The 14,530-nt window shown below is 47.3% G+C and overlaps 1 protein-coding gene and 1 pseudogene across 1 annotated transcript; both read right to left on the bottom strand.

Moving 5' to 3' along the window:
- Positions 1-5,452: 5,452 nt before the first annotated feature.
- LOC112060927 (olfactory receptor 52E2-like) lies at positions 5,453-6,391 on the bottom strand. Its single transcript, XM_065549608.1, has one exon. It carries the CDS (start codon positions 6,389-6,391, stop codon positions 5,453-5,455), a length of 939 nt encoding a protein of 312 aa, XP_065405680.1.
- Positions 6,392-13,262: 6,871 nt separating this feature from the next.
- Positions 13,263-14,258, bottom strand: LOC101935242 (olfactory receptor 51E2-like; annotated as a pseudogene).
- Between the last annotated feature and the right edge of the window lie 272 nt (positions 14,259-14,530).

Genomic DNA, 14,530 nt, shown 5'->3' on the forward strand with positions numbered 1-14,530 from the left:
CAGTCAATGTCAGACTACAGAAAAGCACAATATGAATGAGAGGAGAGGTGGCGGGCTGAATCGCGGGATGAGCAGAGCAAGTGGCGGGCTGAAGATGATAGGTGGCGTCAGCTTTCAGACAGAAGGCAAGAGTCGATGCTCCGGCTGCTGGAGCATCAAACTGATATGCTCCAGTGTATGGTTGAGCTGCAGGAAAAGCAGCAGGAGCAGAGACCGCCGCTACAGACCCTGTGTAACCAACAGCCCTCCTCCCCAAGTTCCATAGCCTCCTCACCCAGACGCCCAAGAACACGGTGAGGGGGCCTCCGGCCACCCAGTCACTCCACCCCAGATGATTGCCCGAGCATCAGAAGGCTGGCCTTCAATAAGAGTTAAAGTTTTAAACTGCAGTGTGTCCTTTTCCTTCCCTCCTCCCCCACTCATCCCGGGCTACCTTGGCAATTATCCCCCTAGTTGTGTGATGAATTAATAAAGAATACATGAATGTGAAATAAAAATGACTTTATTGCCTCTGCAAGCAGTGCTCGAAGGGGGGAGGGGAGGGTGGGGTGGTTGGTTTACAGGGAAGTAGAGTGAACCAGGTGGCAGGTCCGGAGGGCTCATCAAGGAGAAACAAACAGAAGTTTCACACCATAGCCTGGCCAGTCACAAAACTCGTTTTCAAAGCTTCTCTGATGCGCACCGCGCCCTGCTGTGCTCTTCTAACCGCCCTGGTGTCTGTCTGTGCGTAATCAGCGGCCAGGCAATCTGCCTCAACCTCTCACCCCGCCATAAATGTCTCCCCCTTACTCTCACAGATATTGTGGAGCGCACAGCAAGCAGCAATAACAATGGAGATATTCTTTTCGCTGAGGTCTGAGCGAGTCAGTAAGCTGCGCCAGCACGCTTCTAAACATCCAAATGCACATTCCACCACCATTCGGCACTTGCTCAGCCTATAGTTGAACAGGTCCTGACTACTGTCCAGGCTGCCTGTTTACGGCTTCATGAGCCATGGCACTAAGGTCCCCAAGGATCACGATAGGCATTTCAGCATCCCCAACGGTTATTTTCTGGTCCGGGAAGAAAGTCCCTTCCTCCAGCTTTTGAAACAGAGCAGAGTGCCTGAAGACGCGAGCATCATGTACCTTTCCCGGCCATCCCACGTTGATGTTGGTGAAATGTCCCTTGTGATCCACCAGGGCTGGCAGCAGCATTGAAAAGTACCCCTTGCGGTTTATGTACTCGGTGACTTGGTGCTCCGGTGATAAGATAGGGATATGGGTTCCGTCTATCGCCCCACCACAGTTTGGGAATCCCATTGCAGCAAAGCCATCCACTATGGCCTGCACGTTTCCCAGAGTCACTACCCTTGATATCACCAAGTCTTTGATTGCCCTGGCAACTTGGATCACAGCAGCCCCCACAGTAGATTTGCCCACTCCAAATTGATTCCCGACTGACCGGTAGCTGTCTGGTATTGCAAGCTTCCACAGGACTATCGCCACTCGCTTCTCAACTGTGAGGGCTGCTCTCATCCTGGTATTCTGGCGCTTCAGGGCAGGGGAAAGCAAGTCACAAAGTTCCATGAAAGTGCCCTTACGCATGCGAAAGTTTCCCAGCCACTGGGAATCATCCCACACCTGCAACACGATGCGGTCCCACCAGTCTGTGCTTGTTTCCCGGGCCCAGAATCGGCATTCCACGGCATGAACCTGCCCCAGTAACACCATGATTTGCACATTGCTGGGGCCCATAGCTTGTGTGAGGTTTATGTCCATGTCAATTTCCTCATCACTCTCGTTGCCACACTGAAATCGCCTCATCGGCTCATCCTGGTTTTGCTTTGGCATGTCCTGGCTCTGCATATACTCCAGGAAATGCGCGTGGTGTTCATAGTGCTCATAATTGCCGCGGTGATCTGAGCGGGCTCTATGATTCCAGTGCTATGGCGTCTGGTCTGAAAAAAGGCGCAAAACTATTGTCTGACGGAGGGAGGGAGGGAGGGGCGAGTGATGACATGGCATACTGGTACAGAGAATTAAAATCAACAAAGGTGGCTGTGCATCAGGGAGAAACACAAACAACTGTCACACAGAATGGCCCCCCCAAAGATTGAACTCAAAACCCTGGGTTTAGCAGGCCATTGATTTCACGGAGGGAGGGGGAAGCAAATGAATACAGAACAAATCTATTTTTTACATCTTAAGCTGGCAGCCAATGGTGCAGCATGACGGATAGCCCTCGGCATCTTCTGGGTGCTTGGCAGAAAATGATGTACTACAACTGCTAGCCATCATCATCAAGACAGTTCAGTAGGCCAGGAAACAAAACATGTCTGCCCAGGTGCCTCTGATTGAACTGACTGCGGAATACGACGATGACGGATACCAGTCACAATACACCATCCACTGCCAAAAGGCAAAGAGCTGCTGCTGTGTAGCAAGGCAGCCCCACGTCTGCCAGCACCCAGATCGCCGATGACTGCTACCAGTCATACTGCACCGTCTACTGCCAAAAGGCAATTAGCTGCTGCTGTGTAACAATGCAGTACCACGTCTGCCAGCACTCAGATGACATATGGTGACAGTGAGCTGAGCGGGCTCCATGCTTGCCATGGTATGTTGTCTGCACAGGTAACCCAGGTAAAAAGGCGCGAATCTATTGTCTGCCGTTGCTCTGATGGAGGGGGAGGGGCCTGATGACATGTACCCAAAACCCCCCGCGACACTGTTTTGCATGATCAGGCATTGGGATCTCAACCCAGAATTCCAATGGGCGGCGGAGACTGTGGGAACTGGGGGATAGCTACCCACAGGGCAATGCTCCGGAAGTCAACACTAGCCTCGGTACTGTGGACGCGGTCCGCCGACTTAATACACTTAGAGCATCTTATGTGGGGACACGCACAATCAACTGTATAAAACCGATATCTATAAAACCGGCTTCTATAAATTCGACATACCCACAGTCTTTGTTTAATCCTGATCTGATGGTGTCAAATTTACAAATGAACTGGAGCTCAGCAGTTTCTCTTTGGAGTCTGATCCTGAAGTTTTTTTGCTGTAAGATGGCTACCTTTACATCTGCTATTGTGTGGCCAGGGAGGTTGAAGTGTTCTCCTACAGGCTTTTGTATATTGCCATTCCTGATATCTGACTTGTGTCCATTTATCCTCTTGCATAGTGACTGTCCAGTTTGGCCAATGTACATAGCAGAGGGGCATTGCTGGCACATGATGGCATATATAACATTGGTGGACTTGCAGGTGAATGAGCCGGTGATGTTGTAGCTGATCTGGTTAGGTCCTGTGATGGTGTTGCTGGTATAGATATGTGGGCAGAGTTGGCGTCGAGGTTTGTTGCATGGGTTGGTTCCTGAGTTAGAGTTTTTATGGTGCAGTGCGTGGTTGCTGGTGAGAATATGCTTAAGGTTTGCGGGTTGTCTGTGGGCGAGGACTGGCCTGCCTCCCAAGGTCTGTGAAAGTGAGGGATCATTGTCCAGGATGGGTTGTAGATCACTGATGATGTGTTGGAGAGGTTTAAGGGCTGAGGACTGAAGGTGATGGCCAGTGGAGTTCTGTTGGTTTCTTTTTTGGGCCTGTCTTGTAGCAGGAGGCTTCTGGGTACACGTCTGGCTCTGTTGATTTGTTTCTTTATTTCCTTGTGTGGGTATTGTAGTTTTGAGAATGCTTGGTGAAGATCTTGTAGGTGTTGGTCTCTGTCTGAGGGGTTGGAGCAGAGGTGGTTGTACCTCAGGGCTTGGCTGTAGATGATGGATCGTGTGGTGTGTCCAGAGTGGAAGCTGGAGGCATGAAGGTAGGTGTAGCAGTCGGTGGGTTTTCAGTATAGGGTGGTGTTAATGTGGCCATCGCTTATTTGTACTGTGGTGTCTAGGAAGTGGACATCCTGTGTAGATTGGTCCAGGCTGAGGTTGATGGTGGGGTGGAAGCTGTTGAAATCATGGTGGAATTCTTCCAGGGTCTCCTTCCCATGGGTTCAGATGATGAAGATGTCATCAATATAGCATAGGTAGAGAAGGGGTGTGAGTGGATGAGAGCTGAGGAAGCGTTGTTCCAGGTCAGCCATAAAAATGTTGGCATATTGTGGGTTCATACGGGTGCCCATGGCGGTACCACTGGTCTGGAGGTATATATTGTCACCAAATTTGAAATAATTGTGCGTGAGGATAAAGTCACAGAGCTCAGCAATAAGTTGTGCTGTGTCATCATCAGGGATACTGTTCCTGACAGCTTGTATTCCATCTGTGTGTGGGATGTTTGTCTAGAGAACCTCTACATCCATGCTGGCTAGGATGGTGTTTTCTGGAAGATCACCAATGCATTGTAGTTTTCTCAGGAAATCAGTGGTGTCACGCAGATAGCTGGGAGTCCTGGTGGCATAGGGTCTGAGTAGGGAGTCCACATATCTAGACAGTCCTCCAGTGAGAGTGCCAATGCCCGAGATGATGGGGTGCCCAGGATTTCCAGGTTTGTGGATCTTGGGTAGTAGATAGAATAACCCGAGTCAGGGCTCTAAGGGTATGTTGATTTGTTCCTGTGTTAGTGTAGGGAGTGTCCTAAGTAGATGGCACAGTTTCTTAGTGTATTCCTCAGTGGGATCTGAGGAATATACTTGCATCTGATGAAGTGGGCATTCACCCATGAAAGCTTATGCTCCAATACTTCTGTTAGTCTTAAAGGTGCCACAGGACCCTCTGTTGCATTTTCCTCCAGTTTCCTGATGGATTCGACATAGAAAAATCAGGTAAATTTTGCTCACCGGATCACTGTACATATGATAAAGAAGTTCACCATTGCCGTTTCTTTTGTTTTGGCTATCTGAAAGTGTAGCTTCTGTTTGTAAAACTGAACATGACCCCTGACCACGCAGGGACTAATGGAAAACCACTTTGCATGAAAATGGTACAGTATCTTATGGTAGTCTTAGTGTACGTCTACACTACAGCTGGGATCGACGCTCTGAGATCGATCCACCAGAAGTCGATTTAGTGTGTATAACCCGTGTACTCTACCCACAATGAGAAGAGTCGATGGGAGATTTTATCCTGTCGACCCCCTGCAGTGTAGACCCAGTGGTAACTTAACCTAAGGTACATCGACTCCGGCTACAGTTATTCACGTAGCTGGAGTTGTGTAGAGTAGGTCCACTTACTGCAGTAGTGCAGACATAGCCTTAGAGTCACAGAAAGGCTGAGTAACAAGGTGTGGGGGATTGGAGGATGATGGGTGACAATGAAAGAGGTCAGGTGATGGTCAGAGAGAGGAATCTCAGCACCGTAGAGAGCAGTGCTTAGTGATTGAATTATCAGATATTGGGTGGGAGGAACTTCTCCGACTGTGAACTTCCACCATGTTGAGCTCAACCAATCTGGGACAAGGCATCCTTGATTAACAAGGAGATATGCTTTCCCCTTCTTGTCACACAGGTTTCAAGTCAGTGGCCCCAGGTGATCACCTTCTGCAGGTGTATTTGCCTACTTTGTCACGAAGCTCTTTAGTTTTGACCCCATAAATGATAGGGTTTAGCATGGGAGGAATGAGGAGATAGAGGTCGGCCAAGATGATGTGAATGTGGGGAGCAATGCCTTGACCGAACCGATGTGTCAGGTTGGAAAAGAGGCCAGGGGTATAATATGTCAGCATCACACAGATGTGGGCTGTGCAGGTGTTAAGGGCTTTTTGGTGGGCTTTCTTAGAGGAGATTCTGAGGATGGCCCTGATGATCAGAATGTAGGACAGGGCAATGAGCATCAGGTCAAACCCCATAACTACAAACATTAGCACCAAGCCATATATCCTGGTGACTGTGATGTCCCCACATACCATCTTCGCCACAGCTATGTGCTCACATTGCGTATGGGGGATAATGCGGTTGGCACAGAATGGTCGCTGACTCAGGAGCAGGGGTAGGGGCAGAATGAAGAGAACAACTCTTATCAAACCTACAAGCCCTAGCTTAGCTATTCGTGCATTGCTGAGGATAGTGGAATATCTCAGAGGGTTACATATTGCAACATAGCGATCAAAGGCCATTGTCACGAGGGTGGCTGAATGCATAACAGAAACAGTGTGAAGGAAGAACATCTGGGTGAGGCATCCAGCCACAGTAATGCCTTTCAAATTGAACCAAAATATGCCCAGCGCCTTTGGCACAACAAAGGTAGGTGTGGCGATGTCTGTAAGTGCCAGCATGCAGAGCAGCAGGTACATCGGCTTGTGCAGGGTCTGCTCCTTACCTACAACAGACAGAAGCATGAAATTTCCCAACAGACTGATAATGTAGAATGCAGAGAAAGGGATGGAAATCCAGATATGAGCAGCTTCCAGGCCAGGAATGCCTGTTAGGATGAATGTTGAAGGGTCAGAATAGGTGACGTTGAAAGCTGCCATGAAGTGGTCAATGTGTCGATACGATTCAGAAATGCTTAAGGTGCCTGTGAAGGGAGAGAAGCAGAGTGACGGGATTTACATGTTTTATAACAAATGGTACTATCATAAACATACAGATAAGGGTAGCATAAAATTCCTCCTGGGCAGCTGCACTGAAACGCTTAACCTGTAAGGGGTTAAGAAGCTCAAATAACCTCATTGGATCTTGACCAGAAGAACCAATGAGGAAAGAAGATACTCTCAAAACTTTGGGGGTGGGGGTGGAGGTTTTATTTGTGGCTCTCTTTGTTTATTCCCTCTCCGGATGAAGAGAGAGACCAGGTAGGTTCAACATCTCCTGAAAACATACCAGAAATGACCCGTATAAAATTACAAAAATTGTAAGTAAAGTAAGGAAATGCATTAGGTTATCTTTTGTTTTGGCTTGTGAATTGTCCCTACACTAAAGAGGTAGTTTCATTTCTGCTTTTGTAACTGTGAAGCTGAGTCCAGAGGGGAGTCCTCTGTGTTTTAAATCTTTTCATTACCCTGTAAAGTTACCTTCCATCCCGATTTTGAAGGTGTGATTCTTTTACTTGTTTCTTTATAATAAAGTTCTTCTTTTAAGAACCTGATTTATTTTAATGTCCTAAAGATAAGGGTCTGGTCTCTACTCACATTGCTAAGGAAATTAGTTTATATATATTATTATATATATATATGCCTTGGGGAAGTTATTAACCTAAGATGGTGGAATATAAGCTTAGGGAGTATTTCATGTGGGTCCCCACATCTGTACCCCAGAGTTCAATATGGCAGGGGAGGACGCTGACAAGTACGGTAAATATTTTATAGCTATTAACATTCTAGGAGTCTTCTTGGGTGGGGAGTGAAGAACCACCAACGATGTCACTCTCTGCTTTATATGATTTTAGCATATGGCGGGAAACCTTTGTTTCAAAACTTGGTTCCCAGACCAGTTTGTGGGAAAAGTACAGACTCCCCTATTGAGTCATAGCATCCATTACTTATAGGCTATCTGAAGCATTTTCAGGAAAGCTCATTGGGTAGAAGATAAATTTCTCCTAAGGCCTATTGTTTTCCCTAATAGTCCATTGCCCTGAATAGGCCCTTCCTGACCAGCTATCTAGACTGAAACCATCTTGTTACCCAGGTGTAACTACATTTGAAATACAAATATGTAATCAATATTCATAACTTCAGACAAAAATCATACAGGCATACAAATAGGATTATCATATTCAGAAAGTCATAACTTTTTCAATGACATCGTACATGACCCATCTTGCATAAATTGTATCATAATTGTATTGTAATCATATAATCATATCATAATAATACCACTATGAACAATATGGGGTACAGTGTCACAAAATGATCAGTGGTTTTTTCTACCAGTGAAATGCCTGAAGTTACATAACACCAACAAGAACTGGAAACTGAGGGTACATCTACACTACAGGGGGGAGTCGATTTAAGATACGCAAATTCAGCTACGCGAATAGCGTAGCTGAATTCGACGTATCGCAGCCGACTTACCCCGCTGTGAGGACGGTGGCAAAATCGACTTCTGCGGCTTTCTGTCGGCGGCGCTTACTCCCACCTCCGCTGGTGGAGTAAGAGCACCGATTCGGGGATCGATTGTCGCATCCCGACAGGACGCGATAAATCGATCCCCGAGAGGTCGATTTCTACCCGCCGATTCAGGCGGGTAGTGTAGACCTAGCCTGAGTAAAGGTTGTGACACCCAGACTGCAGTTCTGAGGCTTGCCAGGGTAAAGAGACCCTGAAACTCCCCAAACACACTCTGTACCAGGAGAGGTTCCAACACTGGCCTTGGACCAACAATCACAAAGAACAAATTAATTTCAATACCACTGTCCACCTGTTCGTCTACACACCACTCTACGTTCCTGTGATGATCCCCTGGTGTTATCTGGACCGGTGATCTGCTACGTCTCTCCAATCCTTGACTCTGGGAGCCAGCCTTACCCTGCTCTGCTGTGAGAACCCCCACTCCCGGGCTGTTCATGCACAGCCTCTGGCATGTAAGCTGCTCCTTGGATCATGCAACTGAATGACACTAACCAATATCTCCGGTCCCAGACACACCCTAGGGACCTCCATCTTGCAGTGTCCAGTTATGTCCACAGGACACTGCAAGCTTATATGAGTTTGTCAGTTTAACAAAGAAATTGATATGCACCAGGCTTGTTATGCCAAGGGGAAGTTCTGACATGTTTTAAACCAAACGCACTGCTTCAGGTAGAATAAACAAACAAAATTATTAACTACAAAGTTAGATTTTGTGTGATATTAAGTGATAGACAAAAAGTCAATGTAGTTACCAAAATAAAATAAAATAAAGCACACAGTCTAAACTAAACCCTACTAGACTGGGCAACATCTAGATTAAGCAGTTTTTCTTACCTCACAGGATATTGCAGTGCTTAATATACAGGTTTGTTCCTTAAACCTGGGCCAATCTCCCTGTTTGTGTCTTGTCTTTTTCTCAATGTTTTAGTTGCTTCCAGTGATGGTGGGGGCAGGAGAAGGGCCCAGTATGTGTACACTCTCTGTTTTATACCCTCAGTCCATGTGCTTGGGCAGCACAAGTCCGAGCATGTCTGGGGGGCATTGGTGAGTCTCTCCAAGCAAGGTAGAGCAATTTCCCTGGTGTGGTCTCATGCAGGTGTGTCATTGCATTGGACCTCCCTTGCTGGACAATGGCTGTTGATGGGTTGTTTGACACCCTGCCCGGGTGATGGTTACTTTCCTTGCTGTTTCCTCTGGAGAGCTAATATCTGGCTGATTCCCCAACTTCCAGCATGTTTTAGTGATAACCATACAACAGAATTCTCATAGCTCCATATACATTAATGATACATATATGGATAGAGACATGACTTACAGCAGATCATAACCGTTCCCCTGATACCTTACAAGGCATGCTTTATATGTAAGATCATGATTATCTGAAAATGAGGAATATGGGGGTTACAGTACGTTCCCCGAAGGTATAGAATGTCACAGCACCCACACAGCCTCAGAGCTACTCACCTGTCACTGCACACACCATGCCTGCCTCCACAACCCTCAGCAGGGCCCAATTCTCTGTGTACACCCCTATCTGCCCCCACAGCCTCCAGTGCTGCCAGCCTGCCTGTGTACACCCCGCTCCCTGCCCCACATCCCCTGGTCTGGTCACCTGTCCATGTAGATCCCCCACCCCCAGAACTTCCATCCCTGCCACACAGGGACACCCCTCATCCAGGACCAATCCCAGGTGCCACACACCACAGTGACATCTCACAGAAATACTTCCTCAGATGAGGTTAAACTCAGTATCTGCCTGCCCCAGGGAAAAGGGGGAGATGAGACTGAACTGTCTTTCTGGTGGCAAAGGGAACCCCAGCAGCAGCTCAGCCTGTGCAGGGAAGGAGAGATGGACAGACCCGGAAGGAGGGGGAGAGGACATGGGACTAAAAGGAGCCAGTGTGAGTAACTCTTCTTCAAAAAGACAGAAAGCTTTGATGTATTGCAGCCAGTTAGAAACATGGACACCCCTTCCTGAGGCTGCTTTTCATGTTGGCAATTGCTGATGTTGCCACAAAACTGTAGTGGGCTTTCTCATGGAAGGAAGCATGGTCCGGATGGGGGATGGTGTCAGAGACCATCCGCTAGAGTGTGGCCCACTTTACATTTCAGTTTGAGACACCTCCCAGACCCACGAGGCCTCATGATGCCTCTTTGGTCTGTGCATCAGGGAGGACGTCCATTCCCCATGTTGCATAGTTTCAGGACTCCGTGCCATTGTTATCTGGATACTGTATGTCGCACACCCACCACACACACTGTGTGCTCCTGTACCTCCCCCAGTAACATTTGCAACACAACCTCTAATGCTTCGCATCCTCTCCAGAAACGGAAATGAAGGGTCTCTTTCCCCCTATCCCCCCTTGAAAAAAAAAATGGTTATCCTAATTGCTTTGAAGCTTTAAGGCTGTGAATTTGAGATTTCAGCAACTCTCCTGTCAGTTCTTCTTGGGTCCGAAGAAGCTCACCCGTTCTTAGAGGCCACGGGATGACTCCAGTTGAAGTCACTGGAGGCTCCTGGCTGATGTAAATCAGGGCACTTATTTAAGTCACTACATGTGGATTTAGGGCAAACTCCTTGCTCAGTTAGGAATTTTGCCTTTGATCTCAAAGGGACCAGATTCACCCTGAATATTTAACTTTCGGCTCCTGGCAGTGAAAATCATGGCTTTGGGTCCTCCTGCAGAGAGCGCTATTCTGTTAGGGTGCTGAGAGAGTCTGAAGGAAACCCCCAGTTCATGTGGCATTCTGAGACTGGGAATGAAAGTTGGGAGTTTCAAAACAGAGGGGCCTTGATTTTGCTCTCAGAGAGACCAGTGTCAGTCCGGAGTCACCCAGTGAAGGCAGAATGTGAGAGCAGAAGATAGCCAGTGTGTGGCCTATTCTTGTTGTGAACCCTCTGGTAACAGAGATACCCACTGCAGAAGCTTTGGCTGCACTTCCGAACAGGACAGTGAAGTTGCTGAATTGGCAAATTTTGTGAACCACAGGAAAAAGCACACAGCACACACACACACACACAAAAGTTACTGAGAAAGATAGAAGGACACAGTAAGAGAAAAGGAACTGAACTTAAACACAAATACTTGTCTAAACTATTTACAATATATTTGTAGTTCCAATTTTACCATGTAAATCCCTTGTTTTTTTCTGACGGTACTAAACAATTCAAGTCACCGTGATGGTGAATTACTATCCAGATGGTTCATGACTTGAACCCTGGAAACCTTTCTGAGCCCTTAGCACTAACTTTAATGCAGAAACAGGCAACTCACCGAAATCCTGCTCAGCAGAGAGACGACATCTCCTTACTGCGACAGCAAGGCAGAGGCTTGAGAATCAGTGTATGAATGTCACATGTCTGACACTCGGCGTGCTGCACAGCGACCTTTATGATTCCCCTGAACAGTCCCTGTGGACTCTCAGGTTGGCCAGGACTCCTGTACAATTCTCTGGACTCTGTGTGAGCAGCCGGAAGAGCAAAAAATGGACCCTGGAGAACTTCAGCCTGAGAACCAGCCGCAGGAGAAAGGAAATGATTCGCTGATAACAGGGGCTTGCAAACTGTTCAGTGTAGCAACTGATGATGGCTTTCTTTTCTGTGTGTAATGTACAGCCATCTGCACTCTGTGTGGGAATGCTGCCACAAGATATGGGACCGAAAACAAATTTCAATTTATCGTAGCAGTGTATTGCTGCATACTTCACATGCAGTTCCAATACATTAGCCTCTGAAAAATCAGTGCCACCCCATAGAGGCCAAATTATGTGATTCTGAATTGATGCAAGCTGAAGGGAGTGTAAAAGGCTTTCTTCTCCCAGGATTCTGGCATCAATGTTATTTGCCAGTGTGCCTTTGTGAGGTGTTAAGTTGAATATATATCTGACAGCTACCACGTGTTCTAATAGTTAATCTACTCTCTGCATCAGGGAGGCATCAAATTTCAGTACTGTGCAGATCTTTTGCAAATTGATGCAGAAACAGGTTATGATATCCTGGGTCAGAGCTAGAACAATGGGACTTCTCCACTCACTGTGCGATTCGTTCACCTCTCCCCATGCTAAAATGACCTGGAATTCATCTCACATAGTATCCCACATTTTACGAGGGAACAGTCATGTTATTTGCCTGATCTGTTGCCCTGGGGCTATTGCAGTGTGCTGCTCTGGTGAGAAGATGTTGGTAAAGGAACCAAACAACTTCTACATCAGGATCTTCTGTTTCGGCTATCGTCCCTACCCCCTTACTTGCATCAATAGGTGCCTTGCGGACAAATTTGGGCTCCAGAGGGTATGAGTCTGATGGGTTGTCACCCCTGGGGTGCAGTCTGAGAGCCATGAGAACCCCTCTAACCACCTAGCTGGGCTGGCCCTTTTTCAAACTGCTTTGCTGGAGTTTCAGCCTCTCCAGGCCCTGTGATCACCAACACTATAGCAGATTTCAGCGTAGCAGCCGTGTTAGCCTGTATCAGCAAAAACAATCAGGAGTCCTTGTGGCACCTTAGAGACTAACAAATTTATTTGGGCATAAGCTTTCATGGGCTAAACCCACTTCATCAGATGCACGGAGTGGAACATACAGTAGGGAGGTATACATACACAGCATATGAAAAGATGGGAGTTGCCTTACCAAGTGAGGGGTCAGTGCTAACGAGCCACTTCACTAAATTGGGAAATAGGCTACTCTCAACAGTTGACAAGAAGGAATGGAAATCACTTTTGTAGTGCCAATGAGGCCAATGTAAAGAAGGTGACAATTTCAAACAGTTGAGAAGAAGGTGTGAGTATTTAGCAAGGGGAAATTAGTTTTTGTAAAAACAAAGAGGAGTACTTGTGGCACCTTAGAGACAAAAAATGTATTTAGTTTTTGTAGTGACCCATTCACTCCCAGTCTATATTCAGGCCTAATTTGATGATGTCCAGTTTGCAAATTAATTTCAGTTCTGCAGTTTCTCATTGGGGAAGACAGGAGCAAGGGACAGGGACAGGGCCTTGGGAGAAGACACACAGCAGGGTCAAAGCTTGACAGAAGAGATGGGGCAAGATTGCAATTTCAGGGATCCAGCTATCAGCAATTGGAACGGTGGCAATGCAGTGTAGTGTACATAGACTGATTCCCCAGTTCATCACATTGACACAGCACAGTAAGGACAGGGAAGGGTATAATCACACTTTGACTGTCCAGTAAGTGATTGAGGGAAGGGGCCCCAGCAACGTGCACCAGCCAGCTCTGCACAGAGATCAATCTGAGAGCTAGAGCACAATTAGAAAACAGTTAGGTCTCTTTATGAGTAAAGAGCTGGAGCAGCCTGCCCCGGATCTGTTTGGTCCTCACCCCATAAATGATGGGGTGTAGCACAGGGGGCACTGGGTGAAACACATTGGCAATGAGAATGAGGAAGTGCAGTGGCACACTGTGGCCAAACCGGTACATGAGAGAGAAGAACTCTGGGATGTACAAAGCTAAGATGGCACAAACATGAGAGATGCAGGTCCCAAAAGTTTTGAGCCGGGCATCCTTTGTGGGGAGGCGGAAGATGGCCCGGAGGATCAGAGAATAGGACACGGCAATAAAAAACACATCCATTCCGATCACAGAGAAAAGATCATACTGGCCATAGTAACTACTGATGCGGATGTCAGCGCAGGCCAGCTTCACCACAGCTATATGCACACAATAGGAGTGGTGGATGATGTTGGTTCTGCAATATGGCCACTGCTTCGTCAGGAAGGGATAGAGTAATGCGAGTATGCCACTGCGCAACACCACGGCCAGGCCTATCTTGGCCACAACAGAGTTTGTCAGGATGGTGGAATGTCTCAGGGGATGGCAGATGGCCACGTAGCGATCAAAAGCCATGGCCAGGAGGATTCCAGACTCCATCGTTGAGAAGCAGTGAATGAAGTACATCTGGATGAGACAGGCACTAAAACTGATCTCCCTGGAATTGAACCAGAAGTTGCTCAGCATTTTGGGTATGGTGGTTGTGGATATGACCAGGTCGGTGACAGCCAGCATGCAGAGGAAATAGTACATGGGTCCGTGGAGGCTCCGCTCCCTCCTCACGATGAACAGAATGGTGAAGTTCCCCAAAATGGCTATGGCGTACATGGTGAAGAAGGGGATGGAGATCCAGACATGGGCTGCCTCTAGGCCAGGAATGCCAACTAGGATGAAGGTGGAGGGGTTGGTGAAGTCGGTTGTGTTTGAATCTGACATGGAGTAGGGGAGAAAGTGTCCAACTGTGAGTCATAAGGGAGTCTCCTGCATTTACCGTATGCTCCCTGACTTTCTGTGTGTCCCCAGGATCTCGGGTGTTGGTCTCAGTAGAAATGCCTGAAAGGAGAGACAACATTAATATGAGACACTGCAAGCACTAGTGGAGGCTGTTCACATGGGAGGAACAGATTGACCACTCTTCACACACTGAAAAATTACATTTTCATTATTCTGAGAAAATAACTATGAACAATGACCCTACTAAATCGAATTCCATATTTTGTGGTGCTCCCTGCTTTAGTAATTCCTACAGTTTGTGGTGG

Source organism: Chrysemys picta, chromosome 1 (assembly GCF_011386835.1).
Source record: "Chrysemys picta bellii isolate R12L10 chromosome 1, ASM1138683v2, whole genome shotgun sequence".
In the NCBI taxonomy this organism is placed as follows: domain Eukaryota; kingdom Metazoa; phylum Chordata; order Testudines; family Emydidae; genus Chrysemys; species Chrysemys picta.

Excerpts from the sequence above, each read along its gene's own strand:
- LOC112060927 (XM_065549608.1), bottom strand. The coding sequence starts at position 6,391 with ATGGCAGCTTTCAACGTCACCTATTCTGACCCTTCAACATTCATCCTA.